At 52.6% G+C, this 18,727-nt stretch overlaps 2 protein-coding genes across 7 annotated transcripts in view; one reads left to right on the top strand and one right to left on the bottom strand.

The window, feature by feature from the left end:
* Positions 1-5,736, top strand: part of Fanca (Fanconi anemia, complementation group A) — a 47,294-nt gene extending 41,558 nt beyond the window's left edge. For 5 of the 6 annotated variants that reach the window (XM_005411060.2, XM_013507951.1, XM_005411062.2 and 2 more), the window contains 10 exons: positions 874-939; positions 1,055-1,159; positions 1,874-1,986; positions 2,813-2,951; positions 3,848-3,910; positions 4,283-4,388; positions 4,851-4,923; positions 5,104-5,272; positions 5,353-5,445; positions 5,543-5,736. In XM_005411060.2, the coding sequence (XP_005411117.2) occupies positions 874-939; positions 1,055-1,159; positions 1,874-1,986; positions 2,813-2,951; positions 3,848-3,910; positions 4,283-4,388; positions 4,851-4,923; positions 5,104-5,272; positions 5,353-5,445; positions 5,543-5,650 (1,035 nt within the window). In that variant the 3' untranslated portion in view covers positions 5,651-5,736. The remainder of the gene's footprint in view (positions 1-873; positions 940-1,054; positions 1,160-1,873; positions 1,987-2,812; positions 2,952-3,847; positions 3,911-4,282; positions 4,389-4,850; positions 4,924-5,103; positions 5,273-5,352; positions 5,446-5,542) is intronic. The other variant, XM_013507950.1, reaches the window with a different exon arrangement.
* On the bottom strand, positions 5,682-18,727 carry Znf276 (zinc finger protein 276; the record flags this gene model as incomplete). The annotated part of the gene is given in 11 exon segments (XM_005411064.2): positions 5,682-6,276; positions 6,346-6,445; positions 7,896-8,013; positions 8,401-8,476; positions 8,545-8,655; positions 14,364-14,447; positions 15,491-15,569; positions 16,633-17,076; positions 17,163-17,209; positions 17,569-17,872; positions 18,627-18,727. Coding segments are annotated over 11 exon segments (1,735 nt in total), but the record flags the coding sequence as incomplete, so codon positions are not given.

Raw genomic sequence — 18,727 nt, 5'->3', positions numbered from 1 at the left:
GCTTTGGACTTGGGGCATTTTGTTCACCACCTACTGCTTTCTTTCCAGTTCTGATGTATTGCACCTGCCACCCACCTAGCAGCCCACCTGGTAGCCCTGCTTCCTTTCATTGCAGACACTGCCAGTGTAACCTGCACCATGACCTTAACTAGCAAAAAAAAAAAAAAAAAAAAAGGTGGCACCGCTCCCATCTTTTCTGTCAGGGATAAGTGTGTTACAGTTCCCTCCACTCTCAGAGAAGCAGTTTCTGCACATAGAGAACTTTTTCCTGTTTTAAAAAAATCTACAAGTGTAGCAGGGCACGGTGAGAGTACACCTACAATCCCAGCACTCTGGGAGGCTGATGCAGAAGGATCTCAGGTTTTAGCCCAGTTTGAATGATGTAGCAAGACTCAAAATATAAAAAGGAGGTGAGGTTGTAGCTCAACGTGAAGGACCTGTGTTCATCTGTCAGTACCACCACCACCAAAAAAAGAAAACAAAACCAAATATGACTAGAGCCGGAGCTCAGGCTGCACTCCAGCTATGCAAACAGCACTTGAGAAGTTGACAGGAAAACAGAGGAAATGAGATCGGTGAAAGCCTTGAAAATTCACCCAAGTCTTTACATTCTCAATGAAGGCTCTCCCTCTTAATGCTTAGAATGGGCAGTCTAAGCGCTCAGGTGAGAAGTGCAGTGCTTGGTTTGCAGAGGTGGCCCAGACGACAGAGCTGTCCTCCCCAGCTGCCTGCAGCCCGGTCTATGGCGGCCAGAGGGGTGGACTGGTCAGGGGCTGGAGGCCAGGTGCTTCGGGAGTCCTCAAGCATGCTGCTGCTGGCCTCACACTCACCCTGCCAGGCCCTCCCTCACAGCTGTGCTGATCTGATTCACAGAGAAACTTCTGCAACCATGGTGGCACCCTGAGCCTGACCCACGACATCACCATCCACTTCTTTAGGGTAACCATATCCCGGGCATCCCGTGGGCCTACCCAGAGCCCTGTGGGGTAATACCCAGCTGGTGCAGGTAACTGGCATGGAAACCACTGAGTAGCTGGCATGTTCCCGGCCACAGGGGCTCCTGAATGCCTGCTCGCACAGCCTGGATGCCTCCCTGACTGCCAATCTCACCCTGGCCCAGTGCCAGGCCAGATGCCCTCTGATCGTGACCTCAGCATTGGTAGGCCTGGCTGTCCTGGGGGCGCTGCATGATTGGGGCTGGTGGCCCTTCTGTTTCCCTGGTCTGTCATTCAACAGCATGTGTAGAAGTGGGGCAGCTATGACGTGTGCTCTAGTGATGCCATGTCCTCTGCTCACATTGTCACCTCCCTCAGTCCTCTGTCTTCATTGCAGATAACACAGAGCCCATAGGCCTCGTTATCACACCCTGTCATGTACTGAGGGGCACGTGGCTGTGGCCTCACTGCCCCTGGGAGCATCCATGTGTCTGTCCTCCTTCCCTGGATGGGAAGTGGGTGCCAGCTTCCAGTTACCTACTGGGTGGCTCCTTGATGAGCCAAGGCTGTGTTTAAGACACTAGCTCTCTGTGCTATGTGCATGGGGCCTGAGTGGGCTCACCATAGGTAATGGGGTGCACATGGAGACCAGGCAGGTTCATCACAGGGTGCTGCATCAGGCAGGGCCCTTCCTTCCTATCCTGGGGAATAGAATGCCCCATGGGATCATTTTGAGGTTCAAATGAGGTTAACAAGACACTGATACTATAAAGTGATGAACATAAGCCATGCAGAGCCCTTGGAAGAGCCCTGGCCTGCTGGCAATGGGCTCTGGTGTGTCTGCCATGAATGGCCTCTCACCCAGGCCTTCCTGGTCTTGAGAGCTAGAGCTGGGTCCTGCCCTAACCCATTTCCCAGTGACTTTTCTCTTCTACAAGTCGTGGTGGTCAAGCCTGGAATCAGTGCTGTGTGGTCATTGGCAAAAGTTCAGCCAGGTCGGGCTCCCGCATGAACTGCAGAGGCTGCAGGAGGCTCAGCAGTTTGCCCACAGGTAGGAGATGAAAGTAGGGCACTCAGGAGCTCAGGCTGCTCCTGAGGCTAGGCTACTTGCATGGGTGTCCAGGGATCCAGCCTCAGATCTGTGTAAAGGGGGGACCGAGCTGACAGGCTCTGTCTGGGTGGCAGCACAGGAATGCTGGTGCAGACCAATTTCAGCTGCTCTTACTCCAGCACAGCTGGTCCTGTTCTCCTGTCTAACCCAAGGGCTTAGAATGGGCAGCATCAGCGTCAGGATGCCAGTCCTCTCCTCAGCCCTCCCCATGGTGGCAACTGTCTGGGAGTGCTGTTTGTCTACCTCCACCCGGAATGCCTTCCTTGGTGACTGGTTTCAATCCGTGATGCCTCTGGGACTCCTCAAGAGTCAGGGGTGCTTAAATCCTTCTCAGCAAACAGAAGGGGAACATGGGCAGGCCTTGCCTGACAATCCTAACCCTACAGAGACAGATTAGATTGCTTAAAGTTTCTTAAATCTTTGAGATCTATTTAATTAGTATTTCCCCCAGCTCTTACTCCACTGGAAAAAGGGGCAGCACACATGGTAGAGCTGCACCCACTCTGTCCTGTTTCCTAGACCTGACCCAGTCGACCTCCCCCTAGTGAGGTAGCCAGGACAGGCCCTGCCTCTGTGCAGGACATCACCCTGCCTGCGAAGTCCTCCTGCAGAGCCAGGGCTCTTGAGGCCACTCTGTGCCCTCTGCTGAGGGGACAGCCTCTTATGGCCAGCACAGAAGTGTGTGGGGCCAGTAGCAGTCAGAGGACGAGTCAGTTGCTCAGATGTGGCTTTACGGCCCTCCAAAGACATGTTCTGTGTGTCTCAGCTTCCTCTCCCTGGACATGACTTCTCCTGCCCCGACTCCAGCCTGGGTCTCTGCTGCTGCGCTGCACTTTGCAGTCCAACGAGTCAGGAGGGATGACGTGAGGAGACTGCTGAATAAGCTGGACTTCGAGAGAGAGGAGGCAAGGCGTGCCGTGTGTGTGCATTCTTTCCCTAGCAAGTCAGCTTTCAGTCAGTGCGTTTCTCTTGTTTTCTTGATGGGCTTTGCTTTTCCAAGAGCAAACATGAGGTTTGGTGTTCCCATCACTTTGTTACAGTTTGAGCCGGGCTCCAGTGTCCTGGTGTGCTTCTCTGTGCTCTTCTCCAGAAGAACCCAGTGTTGAGCCACCAGCTGCTGGTGCAGGAACAGAGCCCCCGTCCGGTACACCGAGGCGACTCGGCACCAGAGCTCAAGCTCTGAAGCAGCTCGTATGGACATCTGCTGCTACCTGTGTGGGCATGAGAAAGGGGCTACTCCCACCCCAGGCAGAGACCCTAGCCTGCACCTAGGCCCTCAGGAGCCCCCCTGCACAGCACTCAAGTCTATACAAGGCACCTAGGGCAATGTGTGCAGAAGGCAAGGACTTGAGAGGGAAGGGCAGAGAACAGAACATGGAACCAAAGCAAGCTGGGGAGACCCCGAGTGCCGAATGCAGGGCCTGTGTCAGCCCAGCTAACACCAACTCAGAGCCAAGAGTCTGTCATTAGAATCCACCCTCGGAGGGACACCTCCATCTGCATTCATGGCCAGGCTGCTGCGTATGCCGTTGTTAGCAGCAGTTCCTGTGGCTTTGGCCAGGCCCTCGTGTGAGGCATCTGGGCTCACGGTTCCGACTGGGAGGGTTACAGGGCCACTCAAGCCCACTTACTCCTTCACTGCTGGTGGTAATGTGTCCTTGTGCTCTCTTCACGTGTGGCAGGCTTTTCTTCAGGAAGACTCCCTCACCAAACAGCCTGGGGTGGTGGCTTCCAAGGATGGGTTGGGCTTCCTGGGGCTGGGAGTGGGACTTCCATGTAGTAATTGCCGTTTCCTCTACAGCTCTTGGCTCCCTTCTTCTTCTTCTCCTTGCTCAGTCTGCTGTCATCACACCTGATCCCAAGTGTAAGTCAGACGCTTCAGCTGAGGTGAACCTTGCTTCCCGCTGGGCAGGTCAGGATGCCGGGCTTGTACCAGGCTCACTCACCTGGAGTCAGCCATCACGGGACCTGTTCACCTCTTTGACCTCTCCATCCAGAGCCCAGTATGACACCTGTAGGTTGTCTCATTTTTACTTTGAACAAGTGGGCATTGTGATGCATACCCATAACCCTAGCAGTCTGTGAGGTTGAGGCAGGAGGGTCACAAGTTTAAGTCTAAGCAGGGCAACTTAGCAAGACCCTGTCTCAAAATATGTAAAAGGGATGGGGAGCTGAGGACACAGTTCAGCGTCTGGTTCAGTCCCGTCACACACACACATTGTCGTGTGGGTCACAGGCCACAGCTGACTCTCTAAAGGCTATGGAGGTCTGCGCGGAGGTCCTTGCATGTCTGCAGAGGAGGAAGCTACCCTGGCTGAGGCTTTTCCAGCTAACTGAAGCAGGTGAGAAGCCATGTGAAGTCTGACATAGAGGGGTGTGTGGACAGTGACTGTCACTCTCCTGGAGTGACTTTTATGAAGCAGTGAAGCACAAGCCCCAGAGGAGTGCTTGCTAGCGCATGTGATTCCATGAGCACAGAAAGGGGGAAAACCCTCTTTAGGCTTCGTTTTATAAGCCTGATTTTTGTGCTCATCTTAAGTTTATAAACGGCAGCTTAGCTGGGAACATTCAGTGCCTGCTTGTTCAACACAGCAGAACTCCCTGGAGCACTTGAGGCCCAGGGCGGCATCTTGCCCTGCAGCAGGTCTACAGGCACATTGTGCAGGTGTCCACTGTGTCCAACCCTGGCCTCTGCCCTCCTGTAGGACATCACCCCCATCTTCCTAGTAGCTAAGGGGTGGCCTCAACACAGGGCACACCCCCATGCTATTGCCACACAGACCTCTGAGCCCTTGCTGTTGCAGATGCTGGGCTGGGTCATCTCCTCCGCTTGGCCCCGGATCAACATACCAGACTGCTGCCCTTTGCCTTCTACAGGTGATGGCCTGCCACCTGCTCCGTGAGGGGTGCAACCAAGCCATGGGCTGGGTCTGGGCATGCCCTAGGAGGGGTGGGCATCTGCACTGCCCCAACTGGTTCTTGTCAACCTTGTCCCACCAGCAAATGGGCATCTTCTGTCTCACCTGCTCCTGGCCTTGTCACTGGTCCCTGTTCTAGGCTCCTCCCCCACTTTGATAAGGCTGCTACTGTCAGGGAAGAAGGCTTCCTGCATGTTGCTGTCGACATGTACCTCCAGCTGGTCCAGCTCTTCATGGAAGGGGAGAATACCACAGTGTCAGCACTGACTGGCAGAAGCCCACAGCTGCAAGGCCAGCCTTGGCCACAGGTAAACACCCAGCCTGGGGCAGCTCCTGCCTAACAAGGCAGGTGCTGGCCCTGACCTGTGACTGCCCGTCTTCTCCCCAGGGTAGCCCTGTAGAATTGATAACAGAAGCACGCCTCTTTCTGCTCCAGTTAATACGTCGGTGCCCACAAAAGTGTTTCTCAGGCATAGTGGAGGTAACCCGAGACACCCTTCCCTGTGCAGTGACATGCACCAGGCATCCCCTACTGTCCCAGTGCCTCTGGGGCTGAGCAGCAGTCTTCCTTTTCACAGCTGCTGGCTGGCCGTGCAGACTGCGACCCCGAGCTGACCAGTGCCCTCCTGCATAGGCACCAGGCTGTGACTGATGTGGACCTGTACCAAGAACCACATCTCTTCTGACTGGATCCCTCTCAGTACACCAGCCTGCCTCCTTCGTAAATAATTTATTACAAGCATCACAGGAGTTCCTATTGCACTAGAAAGTGGTTCACAACCCTCCTTAATTGCTTTAATTGGGAAAAGGAGTCAATTATTCATCATCTGTCTGGCCCCAAGTTGCCCAGTGTTGTAGGAAAAGAAACAGCTGGTCCCAAAGCAGAGGACAGGAAAGTGACACAGAGCACAGCCACACCCTACCTGCACCAGCGTGCACCCTGGGCTCCAAAGAGCAAACAACAGGGAAACATCATCAGAGCCCAAGTCCCACCTGAGTTCATGCTACTTGGCCTGCCTGCTGTCCCACTTGCCCACCTCCTCAGGTGGGCTCTGGCTTCACTGCCTGGCCTTCTGTGGTCCCAGGAGGGCTTGGGGGCCCAGGAGGTGGCTCTGCCTCCAAGGGCAGGGCCTTGTCTTGGGTCTGTGTCAGAGGGTGGACCATGGACATATGCACGTTGAGATTGTGTGCCTTCTCAAACCGCCGGCCGCACTGATCACAGGCAAAGTCCAGCTCAGTCTCTGCCTTGTGCTTCGTCATGTGGTACTTGAGGGATGCCCGCTGCCTGCACTGGAAGCCACAGACTTCACACCTGTGGGGCAGAGGCAGTGAGGAAGGCTACCCATGTCTCTACCCCTAGAGAAGCCCTGCCCATACTTACTGCAGTGGCTTGGCTCCCGAGTGGCGCATCTGATGGACAAGAAGGTGCTTCCGCTGCTTGAAGGTCTGCCCACACTCATCACAGATATAGTTGCGCACCTCTGGGGACAGAAAGAGTGAGCTCAACACCCACACTCACTCTGGAGGGACAAGGTCTCACTGAGCATCAGGAAGCAGACTATGACCTGGCCACAAGTGATTACAGTAAGACTGGGTACAAAGCATTTCATTAATAAAGACTTCTAAACTGCCTAATATTGTCACATGGCTGGATCTTTTCTATCAGTGATGTAAATCTGAAGGTAGAACAGACAGAAACCAATTAAGAGAAACCAAATTGCAAGGTATAGAGGTCACTGACCCTTAGAGCAACTTTCTGACCACTCTGGGCTGGGAAGCTCTGTGGTGGGAATAACTCTCCATCATGTTGGGAAGCAGCTCCTTGCCCTCCTCACCTCTTTAGAAAGCTGATTGTGACCATGACTGGCCTGGTAAGCATGGCTTAAAGATCTGACCTAGAGAAATTCTTACATCAGTACATGTGCAGGATGCTGAGAGCAAAAACCTGAAATAACTGGAGGGTAGGGTGACAAAATGTCCCATAGCTGGTTTTGTTCTGAAACCCCCGCAGGTATGTAATCCAGCAGTAGAAATGAATCGGTCCTAACAGGGAAGACTCCAGAGCAGTAAGTCATATATGAAGCTCAGCTCTTTAGCGATCAGCATGGTGACTGAGCTGCTGGAAGAAGTGGGTGCAATTAAGCGTGTCCTTGGCCTTGGGGCACAAGGTGGGACTGTGCTGGACACACAGGCCCAGGCAAAGGCATACAGAGGAAAAGCTGGAAGAGCAAACCCTCCAGGGTGGATGGCAGGGTGACCAAGAGGCCCTGACACCTGTGTACTGTGTTTATTGTTCACTGCTACAATGCACACCGGTTTTTACAGTATGAAAAGGGTTTTTGTTTTTTTGAGACAGGGTCTTAAAATGTAGTTCAGGTTGGCCTTGACCTCACAGCAATCCTGCCTCAGCTTCCTGGGATTATAGGTGTGAGCTACTAAGCCCAGCTTTTTGTTTTTTTTTGTCTTTGAGACAGCATCTCGCTATGCAGTTCAGGCTGGCCTTGAGCTCACTTTGTACTGACCAGGTTGGTCTCAAACTTGCAACATTCCTCCTGCCTCAGCCTCCCAAGTGCTGGGATTACAGGCTTGCACCGCCACACCTGGCTCCAGCTATTTTTTAAAAATCATAACAAACTCAGAAAGGCACCAGAAAGTCTATCAATCTGCAACTTCACATCTTGCAGAAAAAAGTACTCCAGGGAGAGTGTCTGCCAAGCACACGGCAGCGGGGTTTCATCTGTGCAAGTACACGTCTCCCCCATGACCTAGGAGCACCAGAGCTTGGAGCTTATCTGCCCAGACACAGCCTCAGGCCACCTGACAGCTCCTGGGGCAGGTTGTATGAGTGGGTCAAGTTCCCATGGCTGGGCATGCCAAGGTCCAATGCCACCCACCGGGCTGGGCCTCAGGGTCTCCCTGGGGAGCAGGCACCTGTGTGGATAAGTTTCACGTGGCGTTGCAGGTAGCGGTCGATCATGAACACCTTGTTGCAGCCAGGGTGGGGACAGGGCCTCTCCCGGACCTCCTCATGATGTTCCTTGATGTGCTTCTGCAAGGGAACAGGCAGGAGACACTGGCTGCTGTGTCTGGACCAGGTCCCACCTCCTGGGGCCCTGCTAAGCACCCTCACAGAAGGGCAAGCCCCACTCCTCACTGGGCCCTGGCTCCTCTGCTGTCCTGGTGGCCTATCCTAGGACCTCAGGCACAACAGGCAAGTGCTTTATCACTGACTGCACCTCAGCCTCCACTGGCTCCTTAAAGCTTCATTTAGAAAATGCTGGGCCTATAGGGAACATCTCTCGAGCAGAAGGCTGGCTCCCCATCCCTGGGACTGTGGCTGACTCTCCATAAGCCTAGGTACACAGGAGTCGTTGGCCAGTGCCAGTACCAGCCTCCTACCTACACACTGACGTCCTGCACAGTACCCATGGCTCACCTTCATGCCATCGGCCCCACGGTACACGGCCGTGCAGCCCTGGTAAGGACACTTGTAGATGGTGGGCAGCTCCTCCCTGCAAGAGAGAGCACACGTGGAGGTGCCACCCTGCCACGCACGCCACCCCACACAGCAGCCCCTCACCTCTCACACCGGAGCTTCTTCTTCCACCCAGGCTTGGGCCCGGGTTTCTTCCGCATTTTTGGTTCTTCGGCATTTTTGGCTTCTTTGCTTTCACTCTTCTTCCCAGAAATCCTGAAACAGGAAAGCACTCTCATACAGATGCAGTGCTGTTTCTGATCTCTATGCAGTTGATTCTCATCTTTGTTCACCCTACTTCAAGCACCAGAGGATTTCTCAGCTCTGTGAGAAATGCCTGGCCCTTAACTGTCACTGCAGCAGCCACTGTGAGAAGGAGGGCAGCCTGGCGCTTGGGAGGCACAGCACTGCAGTGTGGGATGCAGGGCACTCCCCAGTGGCTGCCCAGGACCAAAGCTGTGTCCCTGCTCTGAGGACCAAACACTGGAGACATCATGGGGAAGCTTTAGAGCCACTCTTCTCAAACCACCTCCCACCACAAGCAAGCTCAGCATTGCCTCCCTGCAGCCAGGGCAGAGTTGTCACCATGGATATAAACTCAGGATTAGCTTCGCTAGCTACTGGACTAGCAAGGCTGAACTACAGCTGCAGGTGTCCTACCAGTAAAGAACAAGCGAGTGAGCAACAGAGGGCTGGGGGCTAGCTCAGTGGTCCACACAAAAGGACCCAGCAAAGTTACAGGATACAGACATCAACACAAACCAGGCGTTGTAGTACACGCCTGTAATGCTGGCACTTGGGAGGGTCAGGAGGATCACTGAGTTCAAGGACAGCCTGAACTACGTAAGGAGACCCTGTCAGGAAAAAAATCATGTAAAACCTGTTTATTTCTATACATTAATGACTAACGGTCCAAAAAAGAAATTGGTTTTGTAACTTCTGGTGACAGCATTGAATTTTTAATTGTTGTGTGCTGGGGATTGAACACAAGGCCTATGGTAGGTAAGTCATTTACCACTGGGCCATATTCCCAGTCCTGTTATTTTTGACTGTAGTTTTCTGCATATATAATTATATAATCTGTTTTTCTAGTTTCTTCTTTTCTTTCTGAACTATCATCAAAAACCTCCAGTATTACGTTAAAAAATGGTGAAAGTGGCATCCTTGTCCTGCTCTTGACCTTAATGCTTTCAGTCCTCCAGCACTGAGTGTGGCATCTGCTCTGGGTTACCATGAGCCTGCCTTGTCGACGAAGTTCCTTTCTGGTACTGAGAGATTCCTTAAGTGTCAGTGTCCAAAAGGAGAGAAAAGTGTATGCGTCTCCATGTACCTGGAGTGCCTGCCAAGCACGCGAAGACCCTAGGTTCAGAATCCAGTCTTGCAGCAAAAATAAACACTTAAAACAGCTTTTTTAAGTGAGGTGTTTTAGCACGTGCCTGTAATTCTGGCTACTCAGGAGGCTGAGGCATAGGGATAGTGAATTTGAGGCCAGCCTGGGTAAGGTACGGTGACCGTATTTCAAAGAAGGGGATGGCCTGAGGCCCTGTGTGACAGCGCCTGCCTGTAATTCCAGCACTCTGGAGGCTAAGGCAGAAAGACTGCAAGTTTGAGGAAAGCCTGGGCTAAATAGCAATCTCAAAGCCAAAATGAACTACATAGTAAGACCTGGTCTCAAAGGGGTTGGGGTCTCGGGGTACAGTTCAGTGGTTTGTGTGTGGTGGCACATGTCTATAATCCTAGCACTTGGGAGGCTAAGGCAGGAAGACTGTAAGTTTAAGGTCAGCCTGAGATACACACACTGAGACAAAAAGCCCAAGCTGGAGAACTTAAACTGTTTCTCAAACTTACTCCAAAGGTATGCTACTTAAAACGGTGCTGCTGGTGTTATTATGGCAAAGTCACACAGACCAAGCATATGGTACTGAAACCAAAAGCACTCATACAGTCTACTGAATCTCAGCAAGCGCTCATGACTACAGCTGGGGAGCACAGAACCTCTTCGGATGGTGCTGGGGAGACTGGACATTCACATGCAGAAGAACCGCATTGGGCTACTGCCTCATAGATACACACAAATGAGTGGAACATGATCTAAATCTAAAAGCTAAAAACTAGTAAAACTGTTGAGAAAATAAAAGACAAATCTTCATGACATTGAATTTGGCAATAATTTCTTAATATGGCATTAAACTCACAGATAACAAAAGAAAAAAAAATAAGCAAACTAAACTTTATCAGAAGTTAGTACATTCCCCATTATGCTAAATAAAAAAAAAAAAAAAAGAAGTTAGTACATTAACACTACCAAAATAGTGAAAAGAATCCACAGGAGAAAATACTGTAAACCACATATCTGATAAGGGTTTGCTATGCTAAACACAGAAAAACCACTCCAGCTGGGCAGTGATGCCTATAGTCCAACTAGCTGCTAAGGAGTCTGAGGCAGGAGGATTGAGAGCTGCCCAATAGTTTCAGGCACTTCATGAAACATATCTCAAAATAACACAGTAGAGGGCTGGGGATTTAGCTCAGCGGCACAGTGCCTGCCTGGCAAGCACAAGATCATGAGTTTGATTCCTGGTACCAGAAAAACAAAACAAAACAAAACAAAAAACACACAGTAGGGCATGGTGTCCCACACCTATAATCCCAAGCTCCCTGAGAGGGTGAGGCAGGAGGATCCAACTTGGGCAATTTAATGACTCAGCACAACCTTGTCTCAAAATAAATTTTAAAAGGCTGGATGTGATGTATCTCAGCACAAAGGCCCTGGGTTCAATGCTGTGGTAATCCACACGCACATGAAACAATGCTCCTACCACTCAACAGCAAAAAGCCTGGGGCTGGCGATTTAGCTCAGTGACACAGCGCCTGCCTGGAAAACGCAAGGTTGTGAGTTCGATTCCTGGTACCGAAAGAAAAACAAAAAACAAACAAAAAATAAATAAAATGGACAAAAGAAGTCAGGTGTGGAGCAAGCCTGTAATCCCAGCACTTGGAAGGCTGAGGGAAGAGGACCACAAGGTGAATCCCAGCCTGAACAACTCACTCAGCTGAGATCTTGTCTCAAAATTTAAAAACTGAATTAAAAGGTTGGAGGTATAGATGTAGCTCCTTGTGAAGGCCCTGGATTTGATCTTCCATATTAGGATAAAAGACTTGCTCTCAGGCACAGTGGCACTTACTTGTAACCCTAGCAACTCAGGAGCCTGAGACACGAGGAGTGCACATTCCAGGCACGTCTAGGAAACGTAGAGCTCGCTTCAAAATAAAAGGGGCCAGATGGGATATAGCTCAAGACGTTGAGCGCCCTTCAATTCTATCTCCACTACCAAAAACAATAAAAAGAACCTTGCTAACTCTTCAAAGTAGATATACCGGGGCCGGGGATATAGCTCAGTGGCACAAACACCTGCCAGGCCAAGTGCAAGGTCCTGAGTTCAATTCCCAGTACAAAAAAAAAAAAAGCAACAGGGCCTCCATATTGCCCAGGCTGGCCTCCAACTGTGATCCTCCTGCCTCAGCTTATGGAGTAGAAAGGATTCCAAGCCCAGCTCACAATTTCATGTTGAAGCACACATCCTGATAGTAAAAAGAGGATTCCTGCGTGTACGCCACTGTTCCTTCATGTTCACAAGAGCCACAGATGCAATCCCAAACCACAAAGGAATGGATCAACCAAACATGATACACACATCCATGCAACAGAGCAGTGTTCAGCTAGAGAAAGGAGTGAAATTCTGATACATGCTGCAGTCCTGATGAACTCTAGGGCACTGTACCAAGGAGCCAACTGCAAAAGGGCAAATGCTGTGGCACCTAAGAGGACCCTTGATCAGTAGCTGCCAAGGCCTGAGGAGTAGGGGGAAACTGTTGACTAACAGGTAATCAGTCACTGGGGTAATGAAATGTCTGGAAACAGAATGGAAACACTGTGAACATCTGTACACTTACAATAGTTAAAGTAATTTCAAACAAACATTTTAAGGAACTGTTGCACGCCTCAAAGTGTGCTAACAACCACCCTTGGGTAATATGCAGGCTGCTTCTCTTCTCCCTGTCTAGTAACTGTCCACTGTCCCCTCCTGACCTGTCTTCGTCTGTCAGGGGCTGGCCAACTCTTCCACACCAGACCATGTACTTCTTGAGCAAGAGGCTCCAGGAAACCTATAGTCTCTGTGCTGGGTGATTAACAGTGACACTCACCACCCTCTAGCTGTCGTGTTCCCTCCAGGCACAGGCCTGGGTGTCCACCTCTGGCTGGCAGCACAGTGCTCAGACCAGCACATCATGAGGGCTCCCTGTCTGCAAGAACTCTGTCTGGAGTTGGAGAAAGGGGAATGAAGAGGACACAGGCCAGGGTGCTGCTTAGAGCCTTGTCCTTGCACGTTTCCATCTGGGATTCCCTACAGCACTGAGGGACCAAGTGGCCTCCAGCTCAGTGCACATCATGGTCACCAGAGGCCTATGTCCAGGGTCCTACCTCCTGCAGGGTGCAGTTTCCACTAAAATAACCCTCTCATAGAAATTTCTTAAAAGGGTCCTAGTCCAAAGCACATGTCTATAATCTCAGCTACTTGGGTGGCTGAGGCAGCAGGATTACAAGTTCCAGCCCAGCCTAAGATACTCATTAAGACCCTGTATCAAAATAAAATTTTAAGACAATGCAGACATAGCTCAGCACTTGCCAGGTTCAACACTAAAAAAAGCAAACTCATGTCTGTCTATGCTCCTGAGGTCCCAGAGGGGCCAGTGAATAATGCATCAGAGTATGCCATCCTCCTCAGCAGCAGGGGCTCAACAGAGCACCCCCTCAGCCTGTCCCTGGGAAGGGGACCCACTTGGCCCTCTAATCCAAGCTCTGAATGCCAGTACTGCCACTTCAGTCACTTTAGACTGCTGGCAGCAAGCATTACAGACACAGACTCTTTCTAGGCCACACCCTGAGACAGAGTGGCCTGCAGGGGTCACCTCCTCATGGCAGCCCCACCCAGCCTGCACCCAGCCCTGCATCCTGGAGCAAGCCTCAGCTGGCACTACCTGACGTTCCTGCTTGGCCACCAGCAGTGTTCCTATCCACTCCGAAGCGTCTAGAGCATCTCTGGCTTGGTCCTGAGTTCCTCTCTCCCTGTGTCTCCTCCTCTCTCCCTCTCCATGTAGAATGTGTACATGAGTAAAGGAACCCAAGCTCACCTCTCAATCTTTGTTGTCAGGTTTTTGTGGTTGAGAGCGCGTACTCAGACCCACTTGCTCTCTGAATTTCCCTGGACTGTGAAATGCTCAGGGGCACCTGATGCCCTATTCAGTTATCACCCAGCTGTCGCATATTGTGGGCCCTCCTGGCACAGGGTTGAAAGGGGAGGGACACAAAAACTAGCTCTTTGCCAGGACCTTGTATCTGACTGAAAGAATGGAAATCTTTGAAAAAGAAAGGTCAAAGCAAAGTTTCACAGTAACAAGGACTGTCCCTAAAACTTGGCGTGAGTCAGAGCTGAGAGTGGTCCCTGGGGGGAATGGTTACAGTGGGGAGCCCAGGGAACACTGGGAAAAGCACTGGCAGAGGACCACAGAACTTCCCTAGAATGAGGCCAGGTCTTGTCAGCAGGGCTGTCTACCATGTCATGGTGACTAAGAACAAGCTCTGAGCCACCAGGACTTTGTGGTAAAACCAAGGGGATTTCTTCCATGGACTCTCTCACCTGGCCACATGGCTCTGCCATCCACCGTCCTGGCTCACTCAGAAGCTCACTCACTCACTGGGCTTTCGAGGTCACACCAAGGGAGCAATAGGAAGCGAGCTAGACTGGCAGACCTGGAGGCAGAAGTCTACCGCTCGTGCTCAGCTCCGAGTACCCACTCTTAGGCTTCCCCCTTATGTCTCACCAGACCCCATGTGCCTGTGGCGGGCACAGCAGCACCCTTACTTCTTTTCTGGGTAAGGCTCAAAGGATTCGTCTGAAGACTGTGCGTTTTGCTTCTTGTCATTTTCATCTTCACTCAGGAAGTCTCTAGGAAAGATGAGAGAACTTTCAGCAGAGGTTGTTGGCCTGGACTGGGCAACAGACCCAACCAGAACTCCTGTCTGGAGACACCACACAGCTCCCACAGCCATCTCATTTCTCCTGCAATTGTGTTATAGAACTCTAATTCCTTAAAATTCTCATCCCATTTCCTAACAAAAGTGCAAGCCAAAGTCGCTAAAACTGAACAAGCTGATAACCCCTGACCCCAAGGCACGCTCGCCTAGAGCCAGGATCCAAACAGGAGAGAGCTTTCTATGAGCCAGGCAGGTATGGAGACTCAGAGGAAGTGGGCTTCCAGGCAGGTAGATTTCGCTGCCACTGCCTCAACAGGAACAGGAACAGGACCAAAGCACCTATGAGGCTAGGAGGGTCCCCGCCAACCACTTCAATGCTCACCAAGTGAAGAAAAAAAACCTGTGACCTTTCACTCTACAGTAGAAACTGCTATTTGGTCTCTGCTGGGAAGCAAGTAGAGTTAGGCTCGCAAGCCCACAGTGGCCCCAACAGGCCACCACCTGCCTTGACAGAGGAAGGCCTGAGGCTGCTGGCAGTCACCTCTGGGTCCCCTGCACTAGTAAGGGTGCAGCTGGATTCTGCCAAGGCCACAGGGCAGGTGGACGGTGGCAAATGCCATCCATGGTAGCTCTTGTTCCAGAGCCAACAAACATTGATGCCCTTCCCCTTGCAGTGAGGTTTGCTTCAAATCCCACCATCACCACCACCAACAGCCAGAACCTTGTGTTCTTGCCCTAAAGATATCTGCAATTGACCCAAAAACAAGGCCTTCAAGGAGACAAGCAGGTGGCAACAGAGGACCCAAGCCGGGGGCTCTTGCTGGGGTGGGCTAGGCTGCGCTGGGCTATACTCCCTTGCAGCAGCAACAGGAAGGCGCTTCAGGACCCAGGAAGCCCCAGTCAGGACAAAGAGCTGCCTCTCCTCCCAACCTTAGAGGCCAGCAGCCCTGAGAGTGGCTGAGTCTGGTTTTTGAAGAAGAAATATTAGGCTATTTAAACCCACTCTTCTCTCACCCCTCAGAAAGGTCACTGAACTCGTCTTTTACCCGATCATCCGAAGTTGAAGACGGAACCTGCTTCTCACCCAATTGCCCTGAGAAACAAAGAACAGACTCCTGTTACCAAAAAGAGCACACAAGTGCCTCACCACCACAGCAGGCCTAATCTGGTAACACAGCTTGCCTTACGGGGTTCCTGGGGTCAGTCCTTGGCCTCAAACTCCACATCATCCTGGCCCAACCCCCACACAAGCTCCTGCACAGAATGCAACTGCCATGCCAGCGTTGTGTTGAGAGACAAGTAGCACCACACAGCAGGAACCCTGGGACAATCATCATCAGCAAACCTGAGCCCTCCAGACCCAAGTATTCATTCTGAGGAGCTAATGTGAATGTTTGTGAATGTTTTGAAACATTTTTAAGGAGACTGTTATCAAAACATCTCATGCACACAGTTGACAAAGCTAAGTAAGTAATCTGCAGGACTCTATCCCTCGAGGTCCTCCCGAAGCTGGGGAATCTCATCTATGCACCTCTGTTTAGCTGAACCCCTGGACAGCTACATATGCGCAGGCCCCACTGTGAGCCTGCACATAGCAGCCAGATGATCATCTGCAAGGACAGGGCCAGATGCACACAGAAGGCCAGAGAACGCCATGCCTGGATCTCAAACATGATGTCCATGAGCAGCTGTACCCACCCCACAATATGCAGGTGGGATCCACCCTTGTCTCCCCTCCTCAGCCAGACAAGCTTCCACTCTGGTCTACACCAGTGTCACCACCTAGCCAATATCCAGAGCACGACCTGCAGCTGGTCCAAAGCAGCACCCTCACTCTCATCCCCCATGTCCAACAGATAAGGGCCCCATTCTTCTCTCCTCAGTCCCCTCCTGCCAGAGCACGGCCTTAGAGGTGTATGTCTTTGCACAAACTGAAGTAAAGACTTCAGTGCTTGTGTTGGGGGAGAGGAGAGGATCAGCTGGCAGCCCCACCCTGCCCTCAGGTGCTTTGAACATCTTCAAGCTGAGGAAGCACTGCGCCCCTATGATCGTCACACCACAGCTGATCCCCAGTATGGTGGAGAGGAGTGTTTCTCTGTTTAAGACCCTGCCTCACTCACAAATATGGTCTAGCACAGACCAAAGGTGCCTCCTACCTGGGGCCTCACTTGGGGGGTGGCTTGGCTGAGGTGGTGGGCCTGGCCTGGGCCCCACAGAGCTGCCATCTGAAGATGGGGCTTCACCCACACTGGGCAGAATCTTGGTCTCAGCCCCAGCCATGGTTCCTCTGCCCTGGGAGAGCTGGGGGACAGCCCCAACAGGGTCAGATTCCCGGTTATGGATAAGCCGTGGTGCCGTCTCTTTCTCCCACGGCCATTTAACTGCCAACGCATTGTCCAGCAGGAGGGCTCTGCAGCTGGAATCAGTATCCATTGTGTAGTCGTGGCCCTGATCGCAGCCCCACACTGCCTGGATGATGCCGCAGTACTCGGATGACAGTGTTCTCTGAAGGTTGGGCAGGGCCCCACAGCTGGCCGCATGTCCGTGCACCCACCCCACTAAGCCATGCAGGCACCGGGGAGTCGAGGTGATCAGATCCACTGAGGAGAGTCAACAAGGAAGTCAGGCTCTGGGCTGGCCAGCTCATAGCCCACCCCCAAAACTCCCACACCAGGGCCAGACTCACCCAGACACACTCCCTCCTCCGCTGCTGTGGGGGGCTGAGCACCGAACCTACAAAGGATCAGAGTGGCTATGAAGAGGAGCCAAAGGCCCATATAGCTCCTTGTCTATGGGCCTCTAGAGATCTCAAGCCTCCCAAACTGTCTCCACTGGGACCCTCTACCAAGAGCCTTGTCTCTTTCCCTGTGAAGGCTGCCTCTAGGCCTTAGGACCTAAAGCAAAGGTTGCCACCCCCACCACCTCCATGCTCATCTACCAGCAGTACAGTGGTCGCTGATGCTGGCTTCTGCAGAGTGGGTACAGCCTGTCCACCCAACCCTGAGGTTCCTACCACAGGACACCCTGGCCCTAGAGCAACACCCAGCACATAGGATGTTGAGTGTCTCCTGAATGATCCAAGCAAGGCCTACTTTGCACAAGACTTCCGCTGGCCTGTTGGTGACACGTTGACCCTCTGCAAGAAGGACCTGAGGAGGCTGTGGCACTGGTAGAACTGGGCATGGCAGCTCTTGCAGACAAACTGGGACAAGGATGGGTCCTGGTGCACAGCCACACCCAGCAGGTGCTGGAAGTCCCTGATGAAGACACGCTCTCCTGGGGAAGGTTTCTCTGAGCTGTCCCCAGATGCCCTGTCAGAGATGCTTCGAAGACTCCGTGAAGAAAACTTCCCGTGGCAGAGGCGACAGTGCCCCATGGCAAGAGCCCGGCCTGTTCCTGGGCAAAGCAGATGTCAACAGTTGGCAAGTGAGCCTGATTACCGAGCACAGGACACTCTGACAAGTTCTGGGGAGGTTTGTGCCTGCACCCTGAGGCCATGTTACCCAGTCCGCCTCCTCACCTGGAGAAGTGCCGCCCTCCCAGGGCCTCCCTGGTCCCCTCAAACTCAGGCCTTGGGGACTGGGTTCACCACAACATTCAGCCTCTGGAGGGCCGCTGGGTCAAAAAACCTTCCCAAGAACTCTAAATGCCTCCACAATGGTGAACTCCATTTCTGCTCACACTATCCTTGTGAGTCCAGAAATGAAAGAGCTGCATCCAGTTGTGCTGTCCACCCTCGGTTTCCTGTCTGCCGACGGTGTATATCACCTCCTCTCCTGCCCCCAGAAAACTAAACATGAACACGCGTGAGGAGGAGTTCGTAAACAGCAAAAGCGTTACACAGGGCGCCGAAGTGCACTGCGCTTGGTGCCCCGTGCGCTGCTTATACACACAGCCCGCGCAGTTCTCCGCACACCTCTGGGGCTGGTTTGAACCCACAAGGAACAGGTCCAGAGAGACCGGGCAGCGATCTCAGGAAACACTCACAAAGGGGGCCGACCCCGGACCTGCTTAGCTTCCACTCGGGCTCTGAGCCCCCAGCGACCTCGGGACGCGCGAAGCCCAGCGTCTGGCCAACGCCGTGGCCAGAGGGGCTCGGCATGGCTCAGAGCGGCCCAGTCGCGCGTGCCGGGGCGCCGGCCGGACCCACCTGCTTCGTCCGCACAGTCCTCGATGGGATCCCCGCAGGCCCTCGCCGAGCTCCAGCCGAGCCGCGCCGCCGCCGCCAAGGTCTCCGCGCCGTCGCCACGG

Source organism: Chinchilla lanigera, unplaced genomic scaffold (genome assembly GCF_000276665.1).
Source record: "Chinchilla lanigera isolate Chin_1 unplaced genomic scaffold, ChiLan1.0 scaffold00140, whole genome shotgun sequence".
Classification (NCBI taxonomy): domain Eukaryota; kingdom Metazoa; phylum Chordata; class Mammalia; order Rodentia; family Chinchillidae; genus Chinchilla; species Chinchilla lanigera.
This window is presented reverse-complemented; position numbering and strand designations above follow the sequence as displayed.